This window comes from Achroia grisella, unplaced genomic scaffold, assembly GCF_030625045.1.
Source record: "Achroia grisella isolate CSIRO2021 unplaced genomic scaffold, CSIRO_AGI_Agris_v1 utg821, whole genome shotgun sequence".
Classification (NCBI taxonomy): domain Eukaryota; kingdom Metazoa; phylum Arthropoda; class Insecta; order Lepidoptera; family Pyralidae; genus Achroia; species Achroia grisella.
Window position 1 is genome coordinate 2417448 of NW_026713035.1, and position 27323 is coordinate 2444770.

General features: G+C 32.4%; 1 protein-coding gene across 1 annotated transcript; it reads right to left on the bottom strand.

The window, feature by feature from the left end:
- Nucleotides 1-1074: 1074 nt before the first annotated feature.
- On the bottom strand, nt 1075-3345 carry LOC131851954 (uncharacterized). The gene is made up of 2 exons (XM_059202512.1): nt 1854-3345; nt 1075-1489 (listed from the first exon to the last, which is right to left on the bottom strand). Exons 1-2 carry the CDS (start codon nt 3343-3345, stop codon nt 1479-1481), a joined length of 1503 nt encoding a protein of 500 aa, XP_059058495.1. The 3' UTR covers nt 1075-1478.
- Between the last annotated feature and the right edge of the window lie 23978 nt (nt 3346-27323).

A 27323-nucleotide genomic window follows, 5' to 3' on the forward strand; every position in this document is an offset into this window, starting at 1 on the left:
GGTGATAACAATATGTTGGATATTCTCATCTTTACAATAGTCATCAAACTCCTTGCTAGTAAAAGCCGTTCCTCTATCTGATATAATTCGATCTGGGTTTCCAAAAGTCTGCTGATGAATAAGTAACTTACTTAATGTCTCCTTAGTAGTAGTTGTCTTCACTGGAAAGAGCCAAACAAACTTTGTAAATGCGTCTACAATTGTTAAAATATAATTATACAATTTTGAAGTCTCTGAGAGTGGTCCTATGTGATCAATATGCAATGTACTAAGTGGGATAATGCCCTTCTCTATGGAATTAAGAAAACCTTCTTGTTTTCCTTCTTTCTTCGTTGCCAACAAACATGGTACGCAGGTTACAAGGAAGTTATCTATTTTAGAAGATAAATCTTTTATATAATAATCTACATTTAACATTTCTAACATCTTTTTCTTGCCAAAATGACCATTCGAGTGAATTGTTTTAATAATTTCCATTTCTAATCCCTTGGGAATAAGTATTTGTCCTTGATCACCCTTGTATATGATTCCATTCTGTTCATAATAATCTTTGTAAGGCCTCTCCTTAATTATATCTGAAATCGCCTTTATACCCTCATCTAGTTCCTGTGCTCTCCTGATTTGATCATGTAACCCTCTGGTAACAACAGTAACATAAGGATTGCGGCTAAGAGCATCAACATGCCGCATCTGATTCCCTTTTCTATGCTCCACCTCATAATCATACTCTTGTAATAACAATACCCATCTTGCAACTCTAGTTGATAAATCCTTCTTTTTTAATGTCATTTCAAATGCTAAGCAATCAGTAACAATCTTAAATTTTATGCCAAGTAAATATTTCCTGAATTTTTTAACACCCTCTATTATGGCTAATGCCTCCAGCTCATAACTTGTGTATTTCTGCTCTGCATCTGAGGTTTTACGACTTAGGTAGTACACAGGGTGTAAACTCCCATCATTAGAATCCTTTTGAAATAATATTGCTGAATAAGCCATGATAGATGCATCTGTATGCAATTCGGTATCGAGTCCTGGGTTATATAATTTTAATACTTGATTTTCAGACAACAACTTCTTTAACAATTTGAATGCAATCTCCTGTTTTTCACTGAAAATAAAATCATTATTCTTCTTTAATAAGTCTGTTAATGGTCGTGCTATAGAAGCATACCCTTCAATAAATTTTCTAAAATAGGATGTCAATCCAATGAAACTTTGAATCTGTTTTACCGACTTAGGTTGCGGATACTTTAAAACTGCTTCAACTTTGTCTCTACACGGTTTTATTTCTCCATTTTCAATTTCATAACCAAGATATTCCACCTTTTTAGTCAATAAGTCACTTTTTCTCCAATTTATATGTAATCCATATTCAGAAGCTAATTTTAAAACTTCACGAAGTCGATCTATGGCTTCATCATATGTGTTTGATAATATTATTAAGTCGTCAATAAAAATTAATAGAAACCCCTTTGCTATAAGCTCTCTGAAAATAATAGTGATAAAACGTGTGAAATAATTCGGACATATGGACAAACCAAAAGGTGCTCTCATAAACTCATATTGACCATTCTGTGTCACAAAAGATGTATACTTTGTACAGTTACTATTTATTTTGAGATGAAAAAAAGCGTCTTTGAGATCCAATTTACTAAAAATCGTGTATCCAGAAAGCTTATCTAAATGATCTTCAATGATTGGTAGAGGAAACTCATCCCTAACAATTTTTTTATTTATTTTACGGTAATCAACACAGACTCTTATACTACCATCTTTTTTTCTAACTAATACTAATGGGCTTGCATACTCTGAAAAGCTAGGTTTAATAATACCATTTTGTAACCACTCACCAATTTGTTTATCAACTGCTTCTTGTTCCTTATAGGCTAGTCTACGCGGCCGCTGTGCCACCGGCACATCGTCGTTCAGGATAATCTGCATTTCAAATGGTGCCTCCTTGGTTTGTAAGGGCTTATATTGATCCACTATAAGCTGAGCTGTCTCCATAATCTGAGGATTTGGTACATAACTAACCGGTTTGTCATCTGTAAACAAACAATGCACATTCCTCGAAACTACATTTACCACACCTTTATCGAAAATAACTACCGCATTTTCCAAAAATGGTTGACCTAGGATCACTTTGTAAGGCATTGCATTTGTTGGTACAATATAAAACAATAATTCAAAATAACAATCATCAATTTTTAGTACTGTTTGAAATTTTCCTATAGAGTAAACAGTCGACAATCCCAGTCCGTGCAACACTATCTTTTCTTTATTATAGGCACTCACATTTAGTTCGAAAAATACATCTGCCGACACCAGATTTACGTCACTCCCCGAATCAATTAAACATTCGATTATTACGCCATTTATCTCCAATGTTTTGATTGAACTATTTCGCTTCGTATTCATGACGGTTTCAAATTGACAGTTCCCGAGCGAATGACATCTGTCACCACTGTCAACATTGCTGCCACTACGCACGTCGCCATTTTCTATGTTCGCGTCTATGTTCACACCGTTCACACACATTGATCGTCGTTCCGGTCGGTCTTCCGCTCCCGTCGTAGGTGAAGTGATTGAGATGCACTTATTATCATTCCCAATCGTATTTGAATTTCTTTCGACAAATGCAGCTCTGCAGTTCGACGAAATATGGCCGTATGAATGACATTTGTAACACTTAACTCCTTTCGAACATGTTGTCGCAATATGACCATTTTCACCACATTTGTAGCATTTTCTGCTGTCTCTGTAATGTTCTTTCGTTACTATGGGTTTTCTTTCCCTTGTAGTTACGTACATCTTTTTCTTCATGGATTCGTATATCATTAATTTTTCTTTTAACGAGGCATAGGTAGTGACCCCGTACAACATGACCTTGTTTATCTCATCATCTATAATACCGTCTGTTATGTACTGAATAACACAATAATCAGGTAACTTGCCGCGCTTGCCCAACTCCTTCATTATTAGCATATATTCATAACAACTTTCGTTTTTTCCTTTTTTCCTGTTGGATAAGATTTCGTGCAGCTCTTTCAAATTTATGCTATCAGGAAACTCCTTCATAATAGCACATTTTAAGTCGTCATAAGTTTTGAATGGTTTCTCCGACTTTAACCATAGTAATGCGTTTCCGGCTAACGATCTCCTCGCCAAAATTAATTGCTGTGTAGCACTCCAACCAAATATTTCCGCGTTCTCTTCTATCTCCTGCGCCCACCTCGCCGCCGTTATAGTCTTATCGGTCCCGTTGAATACCGGTAAAGTTTCAACTGGATGCCACGCCGCCTCGCGAAATGCACGTTCCATCTTATTTTCGTCTTTAGACATTCTTTTTGTAATTTAATATAATCTTTAAATACGACGTGTCCACCTCGACATTCGTATTCTTCGTCCGCGTCACCGTCTGTACCGCGCCGCAATTCGGGTACTTCCGTCTTCCATAAAAATCCGTTAACATCCAAGTAATCTTTGATCCTCTATCCCGGACGAGCCCCCAAAATTGTGGGAATGAGGATTCGCGAATAACAGGATGATTATTTTATAGAACTCCTTTTATTTAAATTACAAAAAAAAAACATTTACTATGATACATGAAACGACCTAACTATATGGCAGTCTACGAGGAAGAGAGCGATGCCCATCCTCTTTTTCCATTCATTCCTTTCTCCATCCATTCACTCTTTCGTTTCTATCCATTTGCTCCTCTGTTTCCATTCATTCATACTCATTCGTTCCCATTCGTTCATACCGCCAAGTTTCAAATCCTACATGTAATGTTTATAAATATTTATTCTAGCATATTTTGAGAAAAATATAATGAATACTCTTACTAATATTATAAATGCGAAAATTTTTGAGTATGGTTGGATAGATACTCTTTCACGCAAAAGCCGCTGAACGGATTTTGATGTAATATAGTAATACAGCTTATACATCAGAATAACACATAAGCTATAAAATGTCGTAATTTGGTCCCCAATCTAGTATTCAAACCATTGAAGCAAAACTAGTGTTTGAGTACATGTTTTCACATAAGAATATTTTTGCAGTGTTCACAAAGTCTTAGCCGTAATTTATGTACACCTATATGTTATATATTTTAAAAAATATGCAGCATTCATTGCAATTGCAAGCTGGCCTTTCTTTGCCGTGTGAAAAGCTCGAGCTTTTACAGTAAAGTTCACTGAAGTATTCAGAATGTGTTCAGTTGCGACTAAAAAATATTGCTCCGCTATATGAAGAGACGTGGAATAATGAGAAAATAGTCTTTTTATGTAGTCTATGCAGTAACAGCGTTCATTTTGTTGAGTTGTGATGGACTTTTGTAATTACTGATAGTAGTGATTACTGGCTTTTTGATGTTTTTGATTTAGTGTACTAATGTAACATGTTGTATTTTACATAAAGGTGTTACTTTGGCCAGATATACATAGTATGGACACTTTATTGTATGCGAATTTATTTATACATTTTTGTTTGATTTGATCAGTCCAATTTTTCTATTAGTGTAAATGATCCTATTTAATAATATTATATAAAGTAATAATTGACCTTCTTTGGTTTTTAAACACGTTGATGGACTCTAATGGAAATTGAAAACCGCTGCCAATTGGCCTAAAATTGGGATGGTAGGCTAATTTTGTCGAAATTAATGGGGCAATAAGTGGTATTATGTATGTGTATTTTATTATCGATGTTTATTTGTTTGTTAACAGTATAAGGTTTAAGGACCTATTAATTTTCTTTGCGTCAAAGGAATTACAAGTAAATTGGCCTAAATTAACAACGTACCAATTGGATTGAAATTCTAATAACGTTCGTTCTATCGCTTTAGATTGCGATAATTAAGAGGAAAAAACAACTGTCCGTATCTTTGGGGCTTTAGTTGTGATTGATGAGGCAGATTTACTACGTCGTCACATTGTAATTACATAGAAAATAGTACTGCTCTCCTAATTTAATTCAAGGAACAAATACACTACATTCAGCGATTTATACCTTTGTCTATTCGTTGTATTAATTACATTATATTGTAGAGGTTTGTCAAATAACATACTACGCCTTCACGTTGAATATAGGTCTTTATACTTCTAATATAGAATAATTTTATGTGACTTATAATTCAGAATATTTGTTAGATATAGTAAATAATATTTATAGTCAAATAAAATCTCGATAAACGACAGCTGTGATGGTACTATGCTGGGTAATAAATGTTGTAGTTTTATTTATATGTAGGTAAATAGAAAATAGAAGAATAATATTAGGAATACGAAGTTTGTTATATATGAACGATTGTCAAGATGTTGGAATATAAACAAGATTGTGCAATAAAAGAACTATAAATTTTACTACAACTCTACAACAATAAAAAAACAATTTCTGATTAGCCAGTTGTCAGAAACGTAATTTATTTTCTAAATTTGTATTAAAATTTACAGTATAGAACATTATAATACCTAAATACCCAGTACCTCATCTTTTACAATATACGAGTATTTCATTATCTCTTATTATAAAATCCTTTTTTTTTCAGGTAACGTGTTTAATCTACGACTCGTCTGGTAAGCGAAGTAATTAAATATTCATTTAATACCGCCCATACACTATGAAGTGATAAAAGCAATGCATTATACTAGTCCATTGTGATACTTTGTACTATCTCCACACTGAAATTAATTTATTTTCCTGGAAAATGTGTAAGTGTTTTTTATAATTATATTTTTAGTAAATTAAATATAGTATTTTGTGTTTTATTGTTTTTATACAGCTGATTTTATTATCTATTGTATATTTATATATTTAAAATGAGGACAATAACAAATAAATCTGATTTTGATACACTTTTTTAGTTAACTATAAGAAAATTATAAACGTTTTAAAATATTTATCATAAGACAGTTACTATGTCTGTCATATCTATACATATACTAAAAATGTAACCGATGGCTGTCTGTAAACTGAAACATGGAAAACATGAGCTAAAGTCTAAACTATATATGTACATACATATACTATACATACAAACTAATTTTTGGGAACTTTATCAACGTAATAGTAAAATCCACAATAAATGTTTTTTAGAATATTTTTTTGTTGGTTTGGTGCGTCTTCACTTCCATCAAACAAAAATCAATTAATAAACAAAAAACACGGGTACGACGTCGCATTTTCAGTTTCTTTCAAATAAGACTTTAAGACTGAAACTTTAGCGTTGATTTTCTAAAGTTTGTATTATTTTAGATAATGTTTTATTGTACTAGATGTACGATATATGATTTTAATTTACTTTTTGAAATTACACAGGATACTGTAAAATGTAGTGATTTATATTGAATGTACTATTATAATCTTGATACATTAAAATTCCTAATGTACACATGATACTATATATGATAAAGTAGTAATTCCCTAATAGGTATGAACTAAAATATGTAACGCCGTTGCCGACGACAACATTACAAATTTATGTTTATAGGTGTCAGACGGCAAGATTAAGTTGAGTGGGAGGGTATAACAGTGCTATGGCAATGATTTGACCCTACATATGGGGGCGTCTTTCACGTCGCTTAAACGTAGTTAGTTGATTTCTTGCCTCATTTATTGTTTTATAATTGACTGCTTATAAACTTTGCTTATTCACTTTAAAAAGTAACAATACCCTTACACTGTAATTTTATAATATAAAATATATATACTTTTACGGTGCCCTATATCGTACTGTTATTTTTGAAGTGAAGTTTATGTATCTTAATACTATTATACACGCGAAAGTTTGTGAGTATAGATTGATGTTTGTTACTCTTTCACGCAAAAACTACTGAACGGATTTTAATGAAACTTTACAATAATATAGCTTATACATCAGAATAATATATAGGCTATAAATTTCGTGCCGGTGAAACTGCAGGCATAGCTAGTTTCCCATAAAATTTATATGAATTAATTTCCGTGGCGGAGCGGTATCCGGATATCGCATATGTGTATTAATAAGCTTAAAACGTATTCGAAGAATAAATATTATATAGTTTTTAATTCTACGCTGTCGTTGTTGAACCAATTTAAAAAGGATTAAAATTGTGTGTCATCGGCAAATGATTTCATAGAAACCGTTTTAAATATACATATCTATATATGAAACTTTATTCTAGAGATTAAAATGAATTATTGATTCCCATTAGTATGTTTTGTTTCCTGGCTTCATTTTTGTCTATTTCTGGTGAATTTAACGTTTCGTTGGTATGCAATTTACTTGTAATGTTATGAATAGGTAATAATGTTATTAAACAAAACACACACGAAACATCTCTGTGGCTGTATAAGTGTATTTATTTTTATGTAATTGTTATAGTACATTACCATTATCACCTATTTCTCAGTATTTATTTGTTTCGATACTCTCAACTCGTTTTTTATATTTTTCTAATTTTTTGCTCTATAAACTGAAAGGACAAATTATTATTTTATATTATATATTATTTTCAACTTTGAAGGTTCAAAATTGTCATTAATGGATACATAGGTAGACAAGTAGGAGGTTTGGTCCTATAAGTTATGCAGACGACCTGCAGCCCGCGGTGCTCGCAATTCAGGCTTGGCAAACAAACGATCTACCATTCAAGCTTCCAAACTCCATGCAACAGCAGAAATATATCGATATCGCATATACATGTACTTACCTAGTGGATTCTCCAGAAATGAATCCTTTGTTCCACGCAACTCATTGTTTGCGTAGTCTTTCATTCCAAGGATGCTTTCATTATCCTCGGTGATTTTAGTGTTATGTTTATTTTTATTTGTTGCTTGTTTGTTAAGGTTGAAAATAGCAGCATTATATTGCTGGAGTTTTATGTCATTTGCTTACGTGACATACTGCTCAAGGTGATACTAGTTGTAAATCTATATTTTATGGACTATCTGAAATAATATTATTTCTTTTGCAAATTTTATTTTATTTTGAATAATTTGATTTAATTAGAGATAAAATCGACAGGATTAAGCTGTCACATAATTGTGTAGATAGTTCTGGTTAGGTTTTTCTTTAGAAGCTTTAATAGAAACATCGATAACGCTTATCACACGTCCCTAATAGCAAGCCTTCAGTGCTATGGGAACAGTGTCTGTAACGCTCTGCTGCTCCCGATTCTGCTGTGTGCACAGGAAAGTGAAAGTCACTGTTTGTAAACGGTGTGATTGTGCCCCGTGTCACGTTAGGGTTTATCTTTTATGTCGCCCGTATTTGTATTGTTGATTGTATTTGATGAAAGATTAGCATTGAAAACATTATTATGCTGGCCTTCGTTAGATATTTGTTCTTAAATGACTTGTAATTTGATTTGCAAAAATGTATTTGCAGTGCTTATACTAAGAAACATTCTAAAGCATGAACGTCAAATTGGTTTCTATTTATAACTGAGTGGAATTGACTGAGTGAATATGAATGTTGTTCACTCACTTGATTGAAAATAATTATTGTAAGTTGTTAACTTTGCAACATCATAACGGTCAAATATGTACTATAGTGGACATAACACTCGGCCCTGCACTTCCATGCATGAAGCGAACAACATTTTTATTCCTTTGTTTTACAAAAATGTTGTATACTAATCTATTCAACAAGGAGAAATATTTTCTACAATGCTATTACGTAATTTCTATATATAAAGCATCACTCTTTCTGACTAATGACTAGTCTGTCTCTATAATTTTACATATTTTTGTTGTTCTAATTACATATATATTCGAAATTTTATAACCGATTCGGCAGTAATTTCGAATATATATGTAATATTTGAAATTTCTATATATAGAGCATCACTCTTTCTGACTAATGACTAGTCTGTCTCTATAATTTATATATTTTTATTGTTCTAATTACATATATATTCGAAATTTTACAACCGATTCGGCAGTAATTTCGAATATATATATGTAATATTCGAAATTACTGCCGAATCGGTTGTAAAGATTTAAAATTCAGTTGTATTATTTGAGGACAATAAGACCTGAAGTTAAATAAAATCTTTGGAGAAAGATAATAACATAAATGTTTAACAATAATACGTGTACAATATTGCTTGAATGGCACGTACATTGCGGTTTGATTTTACCACATGATAATTTTATTATCAGAGCGTTACACTCAAAGGATGCTCATTCGAATGTGAGAGCGGCATGATGTTTTTTGTAAGATATAAATATATTGTTACATGAATATGAATATTTTTTTACGGCTGCAATAACATATTATTAGTTTATGAAAGTATATAAGCGTAGGTGTATTTAAGTTCAAATAATCTTGTAAATATATTGTTATAATACTTCACTGTTCACATTTCAACCAAAGGTAGTTGTGCTACAAAGTCGTCTGCGTACGTCGGTACTTCTGTCTGACCCCTTTCAGGTAGCAGCAAAACAACTTTATAGGTTATGTTTCGGTTGGAGGATGAAATATGAAGTGAAATTACAGGTTGCATAACATATTAGTCCTGAATAGCAATTAAGAAGGGTCCTAGTATCCCTTATGAATTGCTATTCCAGAGGACGTCATGTGATGGCGTGATGTTGCATACCGGGTTGACCAGCATCTGCTTTCATTTGTTATCATTTCAATTACCTAAATAAAAACTATTTTACCTTGATGGGGCTGTCCTTCACGATTCAAAATTCTAAAATGGAGACTATTTATAATATTCCAAATTTCTTTATACATTCCCATCATATATTTATATTACATTTTTTAAAAGCTGTTCTGAATTCGATTATATTTTTTCTGTATGTACGCGATATCTTCGCCAAAGTGGCATGAATTTTGATGATTTTGGCTGCAATTTGTAGGTCTTCCTTCCGTAACTATATGAAGCAACTTCTATCTTCCGGCAATACTGGTGGTACTTACTGTTAGACAAGTAGAATAAGGCAATGCCTGTTGTGTTATTTACCTAGGGGAAAATTATATTTATATAAAGGATGTCGTTTAAAGTCATTCGTGTTTTAAAGGTCAGATTGATATTGTAATGTGAAGGGATCCTTTAAAAATCTAGCGCACTCAATAATCGCTAAGATATATTTATTTTGTACCTAAAGTCATCTTAAAAAATTGCTCACCACCAACCTAAAATTCGATAATAAATCCCATGGTGATTGGATGCTTTAGGCGTTAGAAGAATTAATGACGTCGGTAAAGCTGATTAAAGAGGGTTTGAATGGCGTGATTCAATAGGAAGTTAAACGACACCGATTTGTAATTCTTCCTGGCTCCTCCCTTCCTCTAGATTTACCTTTCGAATTATTATGCCCTTTTTTCCTATGTCCAATTTAATACAACAGAAATAAATTCAGTGTTATTTCTGTATATACCGTAGAATGTATACAGAGGTTGCAATTTGTTCAATTTACAATGCCAAATGCATTTGCTCTAGTGGAAGTTTTATCACTGTTTCCATAACGTCTGAAGTACCTTTGCAGTCTGCATTTCTTAATGTTAGAAAATGTAACGTAGAGAGTTTGTCGTTTTTTTTTCAGTCAATCATTTATTTTTTTCAACTCAACGAACTTGGATACTTCTATTTAAAATTCGTTTAGTCTGGCGAAATGAGCATCGCCGAGACTGAAATATTCAATAACTTCTGATGTCTCCGTATCAACCTTTTCCAATATTGTCCCACCCTCTCAAATACAATTTTATGAATTTCCAGCAACATTATACATTTTTGTTATATGAAACGTAAATAAAACAGATCAGCAATTTGAATGATTTATCTGAACTGTTTTATATCGGTGCATTAGTCTCCGGTCCGGCTTTCCCAGCAATTCAAATTGATTTATTGCTCTTGCCTCTGACCAGGATTAGATACAGACTAACTGTGGCTATAGCCAATATTTCTTGTTGAATAACCTGGTATGTTTTTCTTAATGTCTTTGTTTGCAAGGCAAATTAAAGAAATAGACTAAATAAAGATATTTTTACATATTTACACCGCCCGCACGTCTAGACATAATACATACCTGCTTTTAATATTTGATCTCTTGGTTCAAAAAAAATTTTCATTTTAACTGTATTAATCTATTTAGTAAATCACAATTCATTACAAATATACCCGATCATATATATTTGTTAGCAAATAGAAATTCTAGCCACATTTTGTAACGCTTAATGTAGTAGTGCATTGAAACTTTAGTACAACCACAATTGTATTTTCAAGTGATTATTGAATTATCGAGATCCGGGTTGAGTTCGATCTTCTAATAAGACTGATAGGTTTGCCAATCGGATCCAATATCGAGAATGGTATTCGATTACTGTAAGTGCCCGTTAAACATCTAGGTAGAGGTGGAACTTTGCAAGATATTTTATTAAGTAAGCTCTCCTTACTTTCTTACTTTATACGGTTTCTTTGTTTTAATTGTAGGATTTGTCTCTTATTAATATATTTATAGGTTTTTAGGTAATTACTCAAATATATATATGATCAAGATTTTTATTACAAAACAGCAAGTGAAGACATAGCGCCCGGTCGGAAATTTTAAGTATAGTAAGTTTGATTTATTCGAAGGTATGATCATACAAAATTAGTCAAAAAAAATTTATATTGCCGGTACGAATAATACTGGAATGATATTTCCTAATAATTGGGACTTCGACTGTCGACTTTCGACTGTATGATGTATGATATGTGTGTGTAATTCTTATATACTCCCAATTTGCCAGGTTTTACGATATTTGTTATATTTTAGATATAATGTAAATATTGCGAAAGTACAAAAACAAATAAATATTTTGTTACAGAATTTGTTAGTGTTAAATACTTAAAAAAACCTTAATTAAAATATGTTAACCATATCAACCGTCATTTATAAACCTTGCTTGGGTTTATGCTTTGGATGTGTTGATCATTTTATAACAGAAAACATGAAGACTGAAATCATTACAAATTAATAAAAAATATGCATTATCAGAGTCAGTTTTTGAGATGTAATATTGTAAATAAATATATGCATACACAGTTTATGCTTGAGCACTACACAATCTGTAAAGTAAATCTGATTTTACTCAGACAATACCATGAACAATATGAATAATATTGTAACGTCTCTAATACATGTACTAAAATAGAGATATTGCCAATAATATATGCTGTTTGTATGCAATAGTTATAACATTGCAGATTAATCACTGGTTGAAAAGCTTTTACTCTGTATTAAATGTAATGTACATTACATTAGTTTCCTTGATAATATATACCTTTAGTTTTATTAGCCATTTCATTACTTAGAAAATTTCTGTCTTACTTAATAGTTAATCGCTTCCTCTGTAATATTGAAGTTTTAGTACCATTTGCAACGAGCAAACTCTTTCATCTTGAGTTTCAAAGTAAACGTCTAACTCTCAAATATCTAGGAATTAAATGGACTGACTGTGTTACATTGTTTGCAACAGCAAGTACTTGTATACAAGTAATTTCTTGTATCTTCTAAGTCATTCTTGATATATCAAAAGAAACGTGGTTCAAAGTTACAATACGCCTCATGGCTTTATGACCCACAATAAATATGATAATTTACCTGTTTACGTTCTAGGAAATTCATCTGCGCCTGAAAAAATACGGTGAAATTTTTTATGAGATTTTTATTTCTATAATACCATTATTGTGGCTCAAGTATCTCAGATTTTTTTCACAATTGTTAGACGCTTTTCGCCTTGTTATTTTATTTATTCATTATTTTGTTTTTTAGGGTTCCGTATTTGAAAATTTGTTTTTCGTTTGTCTATCAATTAAGACAATGTTACAGGTATTATAACTATGTATGTATATTAATGATTCAGTTTCTAAGTAGTCCACGATATCATGAATATACATATATGGCTATACAACATGCATATGGCGTATACAAACAAATATTAAGCATAGTATGCTTATTATTTGTTTGTAATTTGCTGACATAAACTGCATCGGCTTTTAATCTGATTTACTAACCCCATTTTATATTTTCGGTTTTAGATATTTATTACTTTAATTTATCTGTCATACTGTTTCTATATTTTTGATACCTATTATTTTTTATGCTTGGTCATACTATGGTTTTGTGCACTGAAAAAAATACAGATTTATTACCAAGGAACGTATCTCATTTAAATAATCCAGTCATCCTTCACAAAGGGAGTAAGTATTTCAATACAACAAAAAGTAATGAATGTAAACAGCAGTTTTAAATTTAGACTCTATTTTTACACTACAAACTTATTTGATGCTGTTTTCATGATTCCATATACTAGGAGTAACTACTGTAAAGTTAGACGGTAACTCTCAAGGCAGCGGGTTCGCGTGCTAGTTCGTCTTTCCTATTCACTTGCATCGCATACTTATATCATGTAACATGTCTTTTCAAGTTAAATAGATCAAATACTGAGTTGATTGCTCTTTCACTGTTGTAATAATAATAATAATCTCAGGACAATTCACACAGCGCCATCTAGACCCAAGGTAAACTAGCTAAAGCTTGTGTTATGGGTGATACATATACATAGATGTATATATATTTTGTAAATACTATTAGGTATAAACATACCCATACATACATAGAAAACACCCAGACCGATACAAACAATCATACTCATGAATACAAATGTTTGTGCCGTGCGAGGAATCGAACTCGCGACCATCGGTCGTAAAGCGTTGTGTACGTGTAAACGGTGTAAACCGCTAGACCACCAAGGTCAACAAAGTTGTAGTGGATTTTATTTTTTTTTGTTTGATAACAAGTTATTGAAATCTCAGACGGAAGAAAAACAAAATGTACAGAATAAGGTACTAAATAAATTAACAATCGATTATGTTGAATACAGAATTTATTCAACTATCTGAAAATATATATACAATAAAATGAAATATTAAAATTTTAAGTATAATTGTATTATATGCTGCTAATATATATTAATTATTCGTATCACTTTTTAATTGTACCGGTCCATCTAATATTGTAACCACAAAGTTAAACTATAGTTGAAACAGTCTAGAATTCTATTATAAGACGCGTGTCTCTAAAGAAAAGTTCAGAGTAAGCAAACTTGACAAAACAAATATTCATAATACAATGTTTGTCCAAACGTCGTAGTAAATATTGTCGAAGTGGCCGTGATTGTGCTCCACTCCCTTGATGAATCAAATGACAATGTACACGAATAGTTTTTCCTTCACCCTGGCGAGCGAATAAGGGTATTTTATCCATTTATATCGACACTCGGTTATTTTTAACGTGCTAATGGGGTCAAGGTCGCAAAATTAAAACGATCAAGCTTCACAATTAGAATTTATATAATTGTTTTAATGGTAAATAAGCAATATATTTATTTTACAGAGGAATACTTTGTATAAAGTAATAATAATAATAATAATAATCTCAGGTCAATTCACACAACGCCATCTAGTCCCAAGTTAAGCTAGCTAAAGCTTGTGTTATGGGTACTAGACAACTGATACAAATACATAGATATAATTTTTTTTTTCGTTAATATAGGGTACTTGAATTAATAATGAGCGTTTCGATCAAGAGACCGCCACTAGTGTATGTTTCAATATTCCAATTTGCAATGTCTTCCCGCTAAAACCTACACTCTGTGATCGTCTTAAATAGCTAGTATCATTTGGTTGAAACGTATACAACAGTACTAAATATTGTTTCGAACATGTCCAATTATGTACCAGATAAAGTTTTTTTGCGGGAAGTTCTTCTTCATGCCAAAAATGGAAGGGCATTTTGAATCGCATTATCACTGGCGATGATAAGTGGATTCGTTATGATAACCCAAGCGCAAAAAGTCATGGGACTGCCGGGACAGCCATCAACATTCTTCGCAAAGCCGAATATTCATGGCATGAAGCTTATGCTCTGTATTTGGTGGGACCAGCAGCGTCATCTACTACTGAGCTGTTCAAACCGAATGAAATAATCATGGGGGAATGCTATCAGACTCAACTCATGCGAATAAGCGTCATACTGAAGCAAAATCGGCTAAAATTCGAAGAAAGGCACAACAAAGTGATTTTGCAGCATGACACAAGCTCGGCCACATTTTACAAAACCGGTAAAATTTACCTAGGAACTCTGAAATGGGAAGTCCTACCTCACCCGCTGTAATCTCCAGACATTGCTCCTTCTGACTATTACTTATTCCAGTCGATGACACATGGGTCTGACCCAGCAGAAGTTCACTCCATATGAACAATCCAAAAAATGGGTCAATGATTGGATTGCCTCAAAAGACGAATATTTTTTTCGAGCTGCCATCCGAAAATTACCAGAAAGATGGAAAAAGGTAGTGGCCAGCGATAGACAATACTTCGATTAATATATTTGGAACCATTATTTGAAAACGAATCCGTAAACTTCGAAAAAAAAAACGCTCATTATTAATTCAAGTACCCTATACATACATATTATACATAGAAAACATCCAGAATGATACAAACATTCATACTCATGAATATAAATGTTTGTGCCGTGCGAGGAATCGAACCCGCGACTATCGGACGTAAAGCGGTGTGCTAAACCACTAGACCACCGAGGTCGTCAAGTAGACGGCTTTATACAAAGTTATCTGCGTGTGTACCTTATTAAACCTGTTTCAGCCATCAAGATGCATGCTTTGTAAGCTGTATTTTAGTTAAAGGGCGAGATAAGGCATTGAAATTACAAGGTACGGAAGCATGACATCTTAGTTCTCCGGAATGGCAATGTGTTACAAGTCCAATAATAATTTGTTGTCCGTGGTACTGTTCATGTATTCCAGACGGCCTCGATGGTTTTAGCATATTGTCTTATTTTTGATGGTCGCAGATTCGAGTTCTCACTGTATACAAACATTTGTATCCATAAATATAATTGTTTGTATTGGGCGTTTCCTATGCATATTAGGTATTTATAACAAAAAAGTTAAGTATTCCTATCAGATCTAAACCTATAACACAAATTGCTTGGGACTAGATGACACTGATTAAATAGTTCCAGATTATTATTATTATTATTATAATTATTTATACTGACGGCCCACTTGGTTGTACGCGCCACCATTCCTATATATCATCACCATCTGAAGTAAGGCGGTGCGCTAAACCAGTAGTCCTCCGAGGCCGTCTTTAATATAAAATCGATACCTAATAAAAAATCTATTAAGTATTTATGTAATCATTATAGAATTACAATTTGAGTGATTAGAAATCCTTGGCCGATATAAATCAAGAAAGCCGTATCTCTCAAGATTATTATACTCCCCAAAGAAATCCATTAGAAACTTCAGAATTTCTTAACTTTTTACGAGCCTCTCAAATTACAAGCTCAAACTAATTTAGTAATTTTTAATGTTAATTAGCGATATAATTAACTGCCTGAACTTGAGAAAAACGGTTATTTATATTTTTTTAAGAAATGAGTATCACAGTCGATTGGTTGTTTAAAAACTTGGCAGTTGAACAATAGATTAGTTGAAAGGTAGTTATGGAATCAGCTGATGGTATTATTCTATACAAGCTGCTACTCGTGACTTTGTCTGCCTTTTTCAAATATTTATGATATACTATATTCTATAGATGATTTATGCGCACGCAGGGTCATCTATCATATAGAAAATATATGCTTAACTTAGTACAAGTATACAAATTTTACAAAAATAAAAATCTACAAACAATTGCATTAATATATTTATAAATAGAAATGTATGTATAATCTATGTATTATATCAAATGAAATTTCGTTTATTACCGATAATACTTTTTACTACAAACTGTGCGCGTGAAATGACACTTCTAGATAATAATAACGCGCGTCAAATACAGGCTCCAAATCATTAGATATTCCAATCTATGATGGAACACGATTCAACCATGATAGTTATGGGTCTTCATCATTCCAACCACATAACTGTGGTTGGAATGATGAAGATCCCATCCACCAATACGGTTTTAATGGAATTACGTCACGTATTAACTGACTGCTGTTCTCGGCTGAAGTTAATTTTGCAATAAATTGAATATTTCAATCCCGTAACAATATAGGCTTGAAATTTAATCTGGTTTGAGTACCCTAAAATTGATATATGTTTCATTTCAATATAGCCGGTACACGCAAATGGCAACAGACAATATTAGTAGACTCATTGTTTTCGGAGTATTTTTTACTACTGATTAAATGATAATATTCTTTATTCATATATATAGTACAATTCAATACTTTTAGCCCTGGCTTTCGTAATAGGTAAACCTGTACCATGAAAGCCAGTTCCCTGCACCATACTATAAAGATTTTAATTAGATATTTAATTAAAATAATAGTTTATAAGTCTTTATTTATTACAATTTATATTCTTTACTAGCGACCTGTCCCGGCTTCGCATCGATGCACTACGATGCACTATTTTTTCCGCTGGTTCTATATTATAATACCCATGTGAATCATCCTCGTCAATTACTTTGTTTATTGCTGAACACTGCATAAGAAGTCGGTGCGTAATTAAAAAAATATAAGCGAACACACAGCGGCGTTGACTTGGTTTTATACTATGTAAAGATGATATAATGATTTAGCTAATAGCTATTTGATTGCAAAAATACTTGTTATACTATTGATATATATTATTTATTTTATTTGATATAGTGTTTAAATATATTTAAAGTTTTCATTACAATATAATGTCACATAGTTGCAACAACTGACTGCAATAAACTGGGCAAACGGAAAGAAATTTTCATTTAATATTCCATTTTTATAGTCCAACTTTGTGGTAAGGGCACAAATGTTCTTACGTTAGCGGCAGTTCGACAGAGAAGACCTTGTAGCGGTTATCAAGTTTACTCATATATTTTTCTAAAAAATATAAATGCGTTCTTAATAGTAATAATATTTGTATAGGACTAAGAATTTTATATTAAAATATAGATATACAGACATAATCTAGTATAAAAAATACCTTTAATTATAGCCTACATCTAATAATTATTAAAAACAAATGCGTACAAGTATATGTGTATAAGACCAAATAAAAATATAAGACGGGTGTGAAGGATGGAGACCAAGACGACGAGCAAAAGAAAACAGCACCGGTATGGTCATAGAATATTGTATATAAAATGTTTATGTCATATAAAATCAATATAGTGTGTATAAAAAATATAGACAATAAAATAGATTTATATAACAGTTTCCAACAGCGGGTTATTACCAATCCGATTACTAAATGAATTTATTATTTTATGAATGAGTTCTAATTTTGTTTTGTTAAGTCGGGAAAGCAGACTATGAGAGAGTAATTCCTATTATGTTAGATCTAAAGACAGCCCGGCTTTGTCTGCCACTTGCAGCAGTCGCCAGTTCCCCTGGGACCTTTGCTTGTGGTTAAGCCACCTGCAATGCCACCGGACTGTGTGGATCTATCTGTAATCTCAAGATGATAAGACATATCCTAAGCCTTCAAGCTTTCATGAATTAAATTAAATATGAAATTGAAATACTATTATTTATTTTATTATATTGATTTTTCATTTAATTGTGTATATACTCAGAGTATGGTGTTCGGTTTTATTTTGTACGCAGTATTCCCTCTGGTACTTTCTCGTTGATCCATGTAAATACTTAGACAACGGACTATTACACTATGATGAATTACTTGCGTCGCGGACTCTAGAGAATGTCGCACACAAAATATATCATTAACTACTGTGACCGTTGGAAAAAACATCTCCTACAAATTATTATTGATATTGCTGGTCATATCATTAGCTAATAATAATAAATAACTGTGAGCAAGGATAATAACAAGAATATTAATCTAACATTGGTTGAACTCATTGAATTTGTTTACAAGTATTGCCAACGAAAATCAATCATAATTTGTACAGAAATCAGAGAACTGGTAACTCATACATTACTTAAAAGTTATCAAATAATGTTTCACAAAGGTTTATTTCTAAGATTGTTTAAGTCAACAATAAATGTGGTAACTTTTTATAGCAATAAATATGGCAACTTTTTATACATGGCAACACACCACCGTTGCCGCCGTAGCCATTACCGATCTGCAACAAGTGCTTTGTAATGTGGGCTCTTACAATTAAATAGTATATTTTCGACCACAACTGCTTTTCACTTCAACGCTAACAAATTTGGTGCCGAAACCCGGGATCAATATATCTCAAATATGCCCAGTATAAATATAAAAAGTAATCTTCAATTATATAACTCTCAAGATACTGAACTATATATGAATAGGTTATTGAGATGCATCCTCTGAGATGACGCTAACAAAGATATATTAAGATTATATTATTATTTTTATTTTCGAAAGTTATCAATAAATGTATCGGTATATCGGTTATAAAGTTTAGTATTAAAACTGTTTTTGTGACAAATGCTATACGGGTATTATTACCATAGTATTATTATCTATTAAAATTACCTAATGTTTACTATGTTACAACTGCCGCATCGGAATATTTTGCATTATCGTTTCCGCTTACTTATTAAAAAGAGTATTTCTAGACCGGGATTAATTTATAAACGTTAGTTTAATTCAGAATCATTATAAAATGCACGTCACCTGTCACTAAATATATGGAATTATCACGGCTCCGTCTGTTTAAATTTGAAAAGTATCCAATGTGTAAACTTATATGTATAAAAAAATACGAATCCATTCCTCTTCTCTATATTATTATTTTTGTTACTTTAAATAACACGAATTACAAGTAATTACGAATAATTCTAATCAACCTACATAATTTTTGTAATTACGGATAGGTATTATAACAAACTTGTCTACTTGAACCATATTTTTGTGTGTTTCTTAAATGTAGCATTAATTTATTTTCAATTTACTTCCTAGCAATTGATTGCTTTTTTAAATTCTCAATCTTTTTCCACATTCTAAAACTTTACACATTTTTCGTTTAAAACCATGAATACTTAACTCAATTTCGTCTTGAAATGCTGTTGCTATATTATGCCAGTTTTTGACATTTTTAAATATTCTCATATTTTAACTCAATTGCACTTGTGAATCTTCATTTTGTACTGAAACAACACTTTCACTGCGTTCTCATATAAACTTCATTCCAACAAAGCAGTCAACTGTAGTTATTTTTATGAGATAACTTTAAGATGTACTTTTTGTGGTTGTTTTGTTACCATTTCTATCTGCATTTTTTTATAATGACGTAAGTTGAATGACAAAATAATAAATGAAGTATTTGTTACTAAACTTTCTGTCTATCCCCTAAAAGGGTGTATAAATATTAAAAAATTACAACCTTAACTTAATTAGCTAAGCTTGTAATTTTAACGAATGATAATTCATTTAATTGCCTCACATACAAAGTCCTTATACTTAATATGCTCCGCTTTTGTAATGGTACTTTGACAGAGGGTCGGGAGCGATGACCGTTAATTTTTCAACGGAAATATGCCAGATTAAAGGCTGTAAGTGACCCAAATAAAAATCTAGGATCAAAGCCAATTTTACTTGCAAGTAAACTACTCCTGCTGCTGAGGTCAGGTCGCGCTACGTTTCATGCCAAATAAATAAGCATAACATACTAGACCAAAGCTTTATACTTCAGTCTCCATCCGCAGAATCATTTAATGTGGTTTTGTAAAACAAATACTACATTTAATGTAAAGGATATAAGTCTCCGTCTGTTAAGAAAATAATACAGAGAAAATGTTTCAACCCAGAATAAAGTCACTTGTGTAATGTTTTCAAGCTACGAACCTTAAAGAGATTTTGCTGTTACAGTTTTAGTTTTATTATATATATTTCTGTCTAAAAATGTCTGTCTTGTCGTCGATTTCATACAATATACTGTGGCGTGCATTTGCGGGTCTAATGACATCTAATCCAGAGAACTGAGATCCTACTGATATCTAGGTACTACGTAACATGAGTCACCACACCAATGGCTGTATAATATCTTGCTGAACAGCAGCATTTACTGCTTTAAAGACTATTATTACGTAATGAATTATGCTTACTCTGTTATGAAGAAATTGTTTTAAATAGATGTACATGAACACACATGCCATTTAAATATTGGAACTGAAACCTACCTTGAAACTACTATCCCGAAGTGACACTATAATCTTGTATCGATGCAAAGAAACTAATCCAATTTACGTTCAAATAGATTTGTTTCAATCCTCGGAACTAAAACCTTAACCAGGTTTTTTATTAGCACTGTCCTCTCCGGGGTCTTCTAAAATGCGAATTCTACGATACAAAAAAGGAGGACCATTCAATATCCGCAATGTCTTACTCAAAACCCCTTCAGGGAACATTTTTATTCAAGACCCTGCAGTTATAGCCTGTTACGAGTGACCAAAATTTTGCCAATAAACCGCACCGACATAAAAATTTAAATGCGGTTGTGTACACGCATAATAAAAGGAAACACGGAGCTAAATGACAATTCACTTGAACATGATAAAATTAACAACGGCTATGTAGATAAGTTAACGATGTCACCCTTTTTTCTCTAAATGGACTTATCTAATGATTTCGTTATCATATCGGGTGTTGTCGTATTTATATTCGATATTTTTACCTGAAAAGTTATTTTGTATTTGAATGTGAAAAATTGCTCGTACAATGACATCAAAAGAACAATAGTTGATCGAGTACAGAACAGATTGAATCAAATAGACGTGCAATTTGCTACAACGCCCTGACAGCGCTCAAGGGCTTGCGGGCTGTTCGTTTTATTTATGAAGCAACGTGTGAACTTTTAGTGTTGATGGTGGTTTTTGTGACTCGATTGATTAGGTACCACCTTCTCACTTATGTCTGCCGTAAATCAGCATGGATTAACGTTTTTTCGTCTGAGATTAGACGGTAAGATATTAGAGGTCCGATATACTCAAGTACCTTTCTCGTTATGATATAATGAATGTAAGGTGTCATAGTCGTAACAGTGGACTTTCTATTCTGGTTTATAAACAATTATTACCGTTTTCTACGCACCGTTATCTATAGTCGTTGCGAACTATTTGCAATAACTACGGATGGTAAAAACAGCTTTGAAAACAGAGAAAATGTTATGATATATTTAGTTTCCAGATTAAAATATAGGTTATCCATAAAGAATAAGACCGAGCCATAAACCAGATTCATATTACTGAACAAATTTAAACGAGAAGCAAAGTAGAAATATGAAATAAAATTTTGAACTTTCATATTTAATCGACCGTGACCGCGTAGTTTACATTCAAAGATCGTAAAATATTTTCAGTTTTCCTGTTTACTTCTAACGAAAATGTTTTTAGCATGATAGCTACTATGACTAAATACGAAGGTATATTCATGTGTGTAACGTTGTATAATTAATTGTTAGCAGTTATAAATCTGTCTGTATTGTTTTTATTTCACGACATTATTGAAACTCTCCCGCCCTCGTCTTATTTTCATAGCAGTACCTATAATACTCAGAATGTCCAAAAATATTGTTCGTGACCTTACGTAACCGGATTTTGTGAGAAAGTTCCAAATTTTAAGTTTTATATTCACAGTTTTAACAGTTTTATTATAGTATAAATATATTAGGGTTGGTTACAGAGAACCCGCCCGTATGATCGGTTCTAAAATTTAATTATTTCCAGTTCGCCTCGCTCCCTTTTCAGTGATCACCGTGCGGACGTAGAACGCTTACGAAGCATCCGCAATTTCCATAGTTGTTTCACGACAATACAACACAAATTTGATTTATTAAGCTACGGAACTCCCAAAGCGTCGCTGAACTTTTTGTGCGGTATTATTTTTTCTCGTTTTCAGGAAATGGTCTGTACAGACATTACGCTATTTTTCATGTTGGTTTGCAAATGTTCAACAACTGTTGTTTGGTTGGGTTATTTAGCTGCGCAGTGACCAATTCTTTATCCGTATCATACTTATATATATTATATAAAAACAGAATGCAAATATACATTGCATTCTGTACACTTGACAGATATTATAAATTTTAGTAAGACAATGGAGCATCTTGTGTATCTTTTGAATAGGCTCAAGTGAATTTTATATTCACCCAGGTGTTTGGAAAGTTTACGTCTTTTTCACATGTATGTATGAGTAATCGTCCTTGTCATACCATAACATTTGTTATCAGTAACGTTTTATTTTATTTAGTCTTTTTGACACAGATAATTTGTGATATGCCAACATCTGTTTTCCTGTTTCTTAGTCTGATTTCGTAACATATATAGCAAATAGTTTCATTGTTTGTGTGTCACTTATCAGTTTTCTTATTGTAAATATATTTTGAATATTTATGTCATTACGGATTTTGTTATGTTAGAGAAGCCTCTATTAATTTCAGGCGCCTAAATTACGATAAAGTGGATATTAAAGTAATACACCAAGCGTTTTATATTTAAATATGCAATTGTTTTACATTTGTTTAAAGAATTATTTCTTTATAACCGTTTTACAAAAAGTCTTATGTATATACCATAATTCCTTTTCAGCTGATCTTAGATAGGTAATGTTCATACCAATCGGGTGGGTCCGTTTTTCGTGGAAAAAGCACATGCCGCATTATAAGTCCGGCTGTTTTGAGCTAGGCCCGCCGGTGGTGTGTGAGTGAATGAAGGCGGGGGCGTTTGGTCCGCGCAGCCTCCGACGCGCCCGATCACCCGCCAGTCGACGTCGCGCCGAGCGTGTTACCTCACGCAGTCGCTCCAATTACGATCAAAAACTAATCAAATAGTGGAAAATCAAACGTGTACAAAAACTTATTTGTTAATTGTAAGTAGCGATGTAACTAAGTTGCAGTCTATTAGGCCTTATACGCGGATTTTGGACAAATGAACCTTTTTGAAAACAACAATTAGTCGAACGTTAACGCTATCAGCGACCGTTCGTAGTAGCGTTTTTGCGTCGTTAGATGGCAATTACTGCTACTTTCAGTACAGCTAGACGTTGAACAGTTTGTTTCTAGTCACCTCGACCGTCTGGAGGTCGTCTAACAAACGGTGTCCCTCTTTTACCTTCAACTGCATTAGTCACGTGTCCTCGAATGTCAGACTTGCTTTTATCAGTTACAAGCTACTTACCTATTATAACTGAATATAACATTCTAAATTTAATTTCTCCTTATTTTATATTGTCAAAAGTGTTTCTCAAAAAGTGAGGGTCTATACCTCTCTTCAATTTCTTATAAATTAAAAATTCTTGAGCTTAATTCCATGATTTATGAACCCCGAAAATACTGAGATCGTATCTGATTATCACAAGAAATCTCTATGTCAATTTATGTTTTAATAATTAATCCAAGAGACAACAGTAGGATTGCGCCCTGCCATATAACGAGTAGATACAGATATATTCCGCGAAATATTTGTCATCTTGCACAATTTTAAAGACTATCCTATCTGCTATTACATCCTTAAGCATATTTTATTATATGACTACGTTGGCTCCTATTATTGTATTATTTTCAAGAGTTTCCAACTTGATAATAAAAGGGAACCATTAATCAATAACATAATTACGTTTGGCACGATTTGGGGTTGATTCAGTGTTCAATACAGAATTTATTTGCTTCTCTTTGATAATTCTCCTTATTAGGAAATCCGTGCCTTACAGAACTCTCTTTGTAGCATTGTACTGCATACATCGAGAGAGTGGTTTCTGAATCCGTGTTGACTATTGTAATCCCTTGTGTAAGGCTCCTCTAGTTAGGTTTAGTTCGTAGAAAGCTAGACACGACTGACATATTCATCTATTTTGGTTAAATCTTTTAATTTAATTGTTTTCAGATTGAAAATAACTATAATAAAATATTTTATACTCAGAGTGTTGGTACGGTTCTCAGGTCTTTGTCCTAAAGTAAAAACGTATAAATTATGTTTTATATGGTGTTAAGCCAAATCTGATAGAAAAAATGTCGGATATGACTTTTTCTACAAAACATACAAAATTAATGTTTCATTTGCTTGTAATTTATTTAATTATATAATAATTTCTACTCCCATTCTTCGTTCAAAGTCGCGTAACACTATTTCTATATTATCATTCTTAATAAGTACAATTATTTCATATTATATTTCAATTACAATGAAACTTCTCTATATACTTAAAGTCGAATGGAAATGGGTTACTCACTTCAATTTCTAATTTAAAATTTTTCAATTTAAGTCTGCTCGCAAATGTATAACCTCATTACTTTACCTCATCATGAGAGCCTTTTAACTGATAGGCTTCCGTCCTGAACCTGAAACCTGACCCACTGGCCTCATATTTTTAGAATATCAGTTTCCTGAATAACAAGTGAGTTTAATTAAAATACTTCTTTGCAAATAAAATACCGCGTGTCGTTTAGACCCATTTATGACTAAACTCGCAATATTTTCTCTTTAATGTATACCTACTGATTTGACATATACTTTTGTAATATCAACATTGAAATAAGGTGATAATTATGTATTTGGAATTATTAGTAATGTTATTTTAACATGTAAAACATAATAAATTATAGAAGATGTACTTAATGGTTTCAGACTTTATTGCGATGGAAATAAACATGTATTTCGATATTTTTTATAACTTACAATAATGGAAAAGATTAAACCTTATAAGCGGAGAAGAATTTCATATTACAGTTCCTTTTTAGGTATTTCCAATATTCATGATCAGTATTGGACGGGTAAATTCTTTGTTATGTTAACCTTTCTGGCGTCCTTTAAAGCGACTCTGTTATACTGAATAATTTAAGATTTTCTTCCACAATGAAGCCGATTTCAACCGTGACACAATTAGTATGAGATCAACGTGGAATTAAACCCTATCGATTGCAAAGGAGTCACCAAAATAAGACAACTATCAGATTTACCAAAAAGATTATCTTCTGATACTGCAAATATTTTTGTCATAAATTTCACAAGTTTTAGTATACCCATCCTGTAGACATAATGCATATGGCTAAGCAATCGTCAAAATTAATCTACTTTGCTAATAATTTACTTTTCTACACGGTACGGAGAAGTCTTAATATTGACATCCCTGGAACCTTTCTTTCACTGTCAAGGTAAAAAATTAAAGTATAAATATAAATTTACCCCATTTCTAGTTTTTTGAAAAATATTGAATTGTCGGTGGATGACAACTGTTCAGCATATTTAGGTGCAAATTTTTAATCTCCATCGTGCTACGTCGTAGCTCGGCTCACTGCAACTGCCGAGTGCTACGCCGCGCGCTGTAGCGATAAGCGTTCGAGAAATTGAAAAGGATTTAGTTTGCACGAGTGAGCCCGTTTGTCGGATTAAATTGGCTTAGTTTGCAATCTAAAGATTTCAGTTACGTGTACATCTTATGCCAAAACGTTGTTATATTGTATATTTGTGCCGCGATTTTCAGAACGGTACAACTATTCTAAATAAAACGGTATTAATTTCTTTTTTTTTTCATATTTATGAAAAAAATTACACATGGCTGAAGTCTCTGGTAACAGACCTGAGACTTCGTCCACGTGTATTTTTTTTATTAAATTAAATATAATCTCTAAGTAAGAGTGGCCTCAGTTACACCTTGTAACATTAGGTATCTACGAGTGATAGTCCCGTCAAAATAGCTCCGGAATTTTCAGAGAATTGTAAGAACAGACAGACAATTTTTTGAAAATTATTTATTATAATACAAATATATACAAATATATATATATATATAAGAAATGCATATGAAAGTGCATATTTGCCATACTTTTATATACATTTAGTAAAAAGTTGGTAATTTGAAATTTCAAACGAGACACTTCAATTGTATTTTTTGTATGGATTAAGTAAACCAGCCAAAGTTACAGTTTGTTAACGGACAAAATATTGAAATTACCGTCTACGTATTATAGATTTTTACTTAAATTTACATAGTAAAAGAAGTGACAAAGTTATTTATTTTACATTAGCTATGCAGCAATTAATCACGCCGCGGAGTAAAAATGCAAATGGAGATAAATCGTTCGCATTTACCTACCGTGGAATATGAGATAGAATTTGTGGCAAAAGAAGAGAACCCCGGACATTTACCTAATGCGACCCTGACCTATATTGCTACATCGCCCAAGGTGACATCCCGTTTCAATACACGCTCGGGATAAACTTACTTTTATGCATAGGCAGTAAAAATAAAACTTTTACCGTGCGTTCTTGTAGTAAAAGCCTTTTATGATTCTTAAGCCTCAAATGGTGACGCTGTATTCGAATTACGTACCGATAAAACTTGACCGCCAGTAATCATTACTGTTTTCTTCGTAAGATAAAACGGCTAAAATATAGTA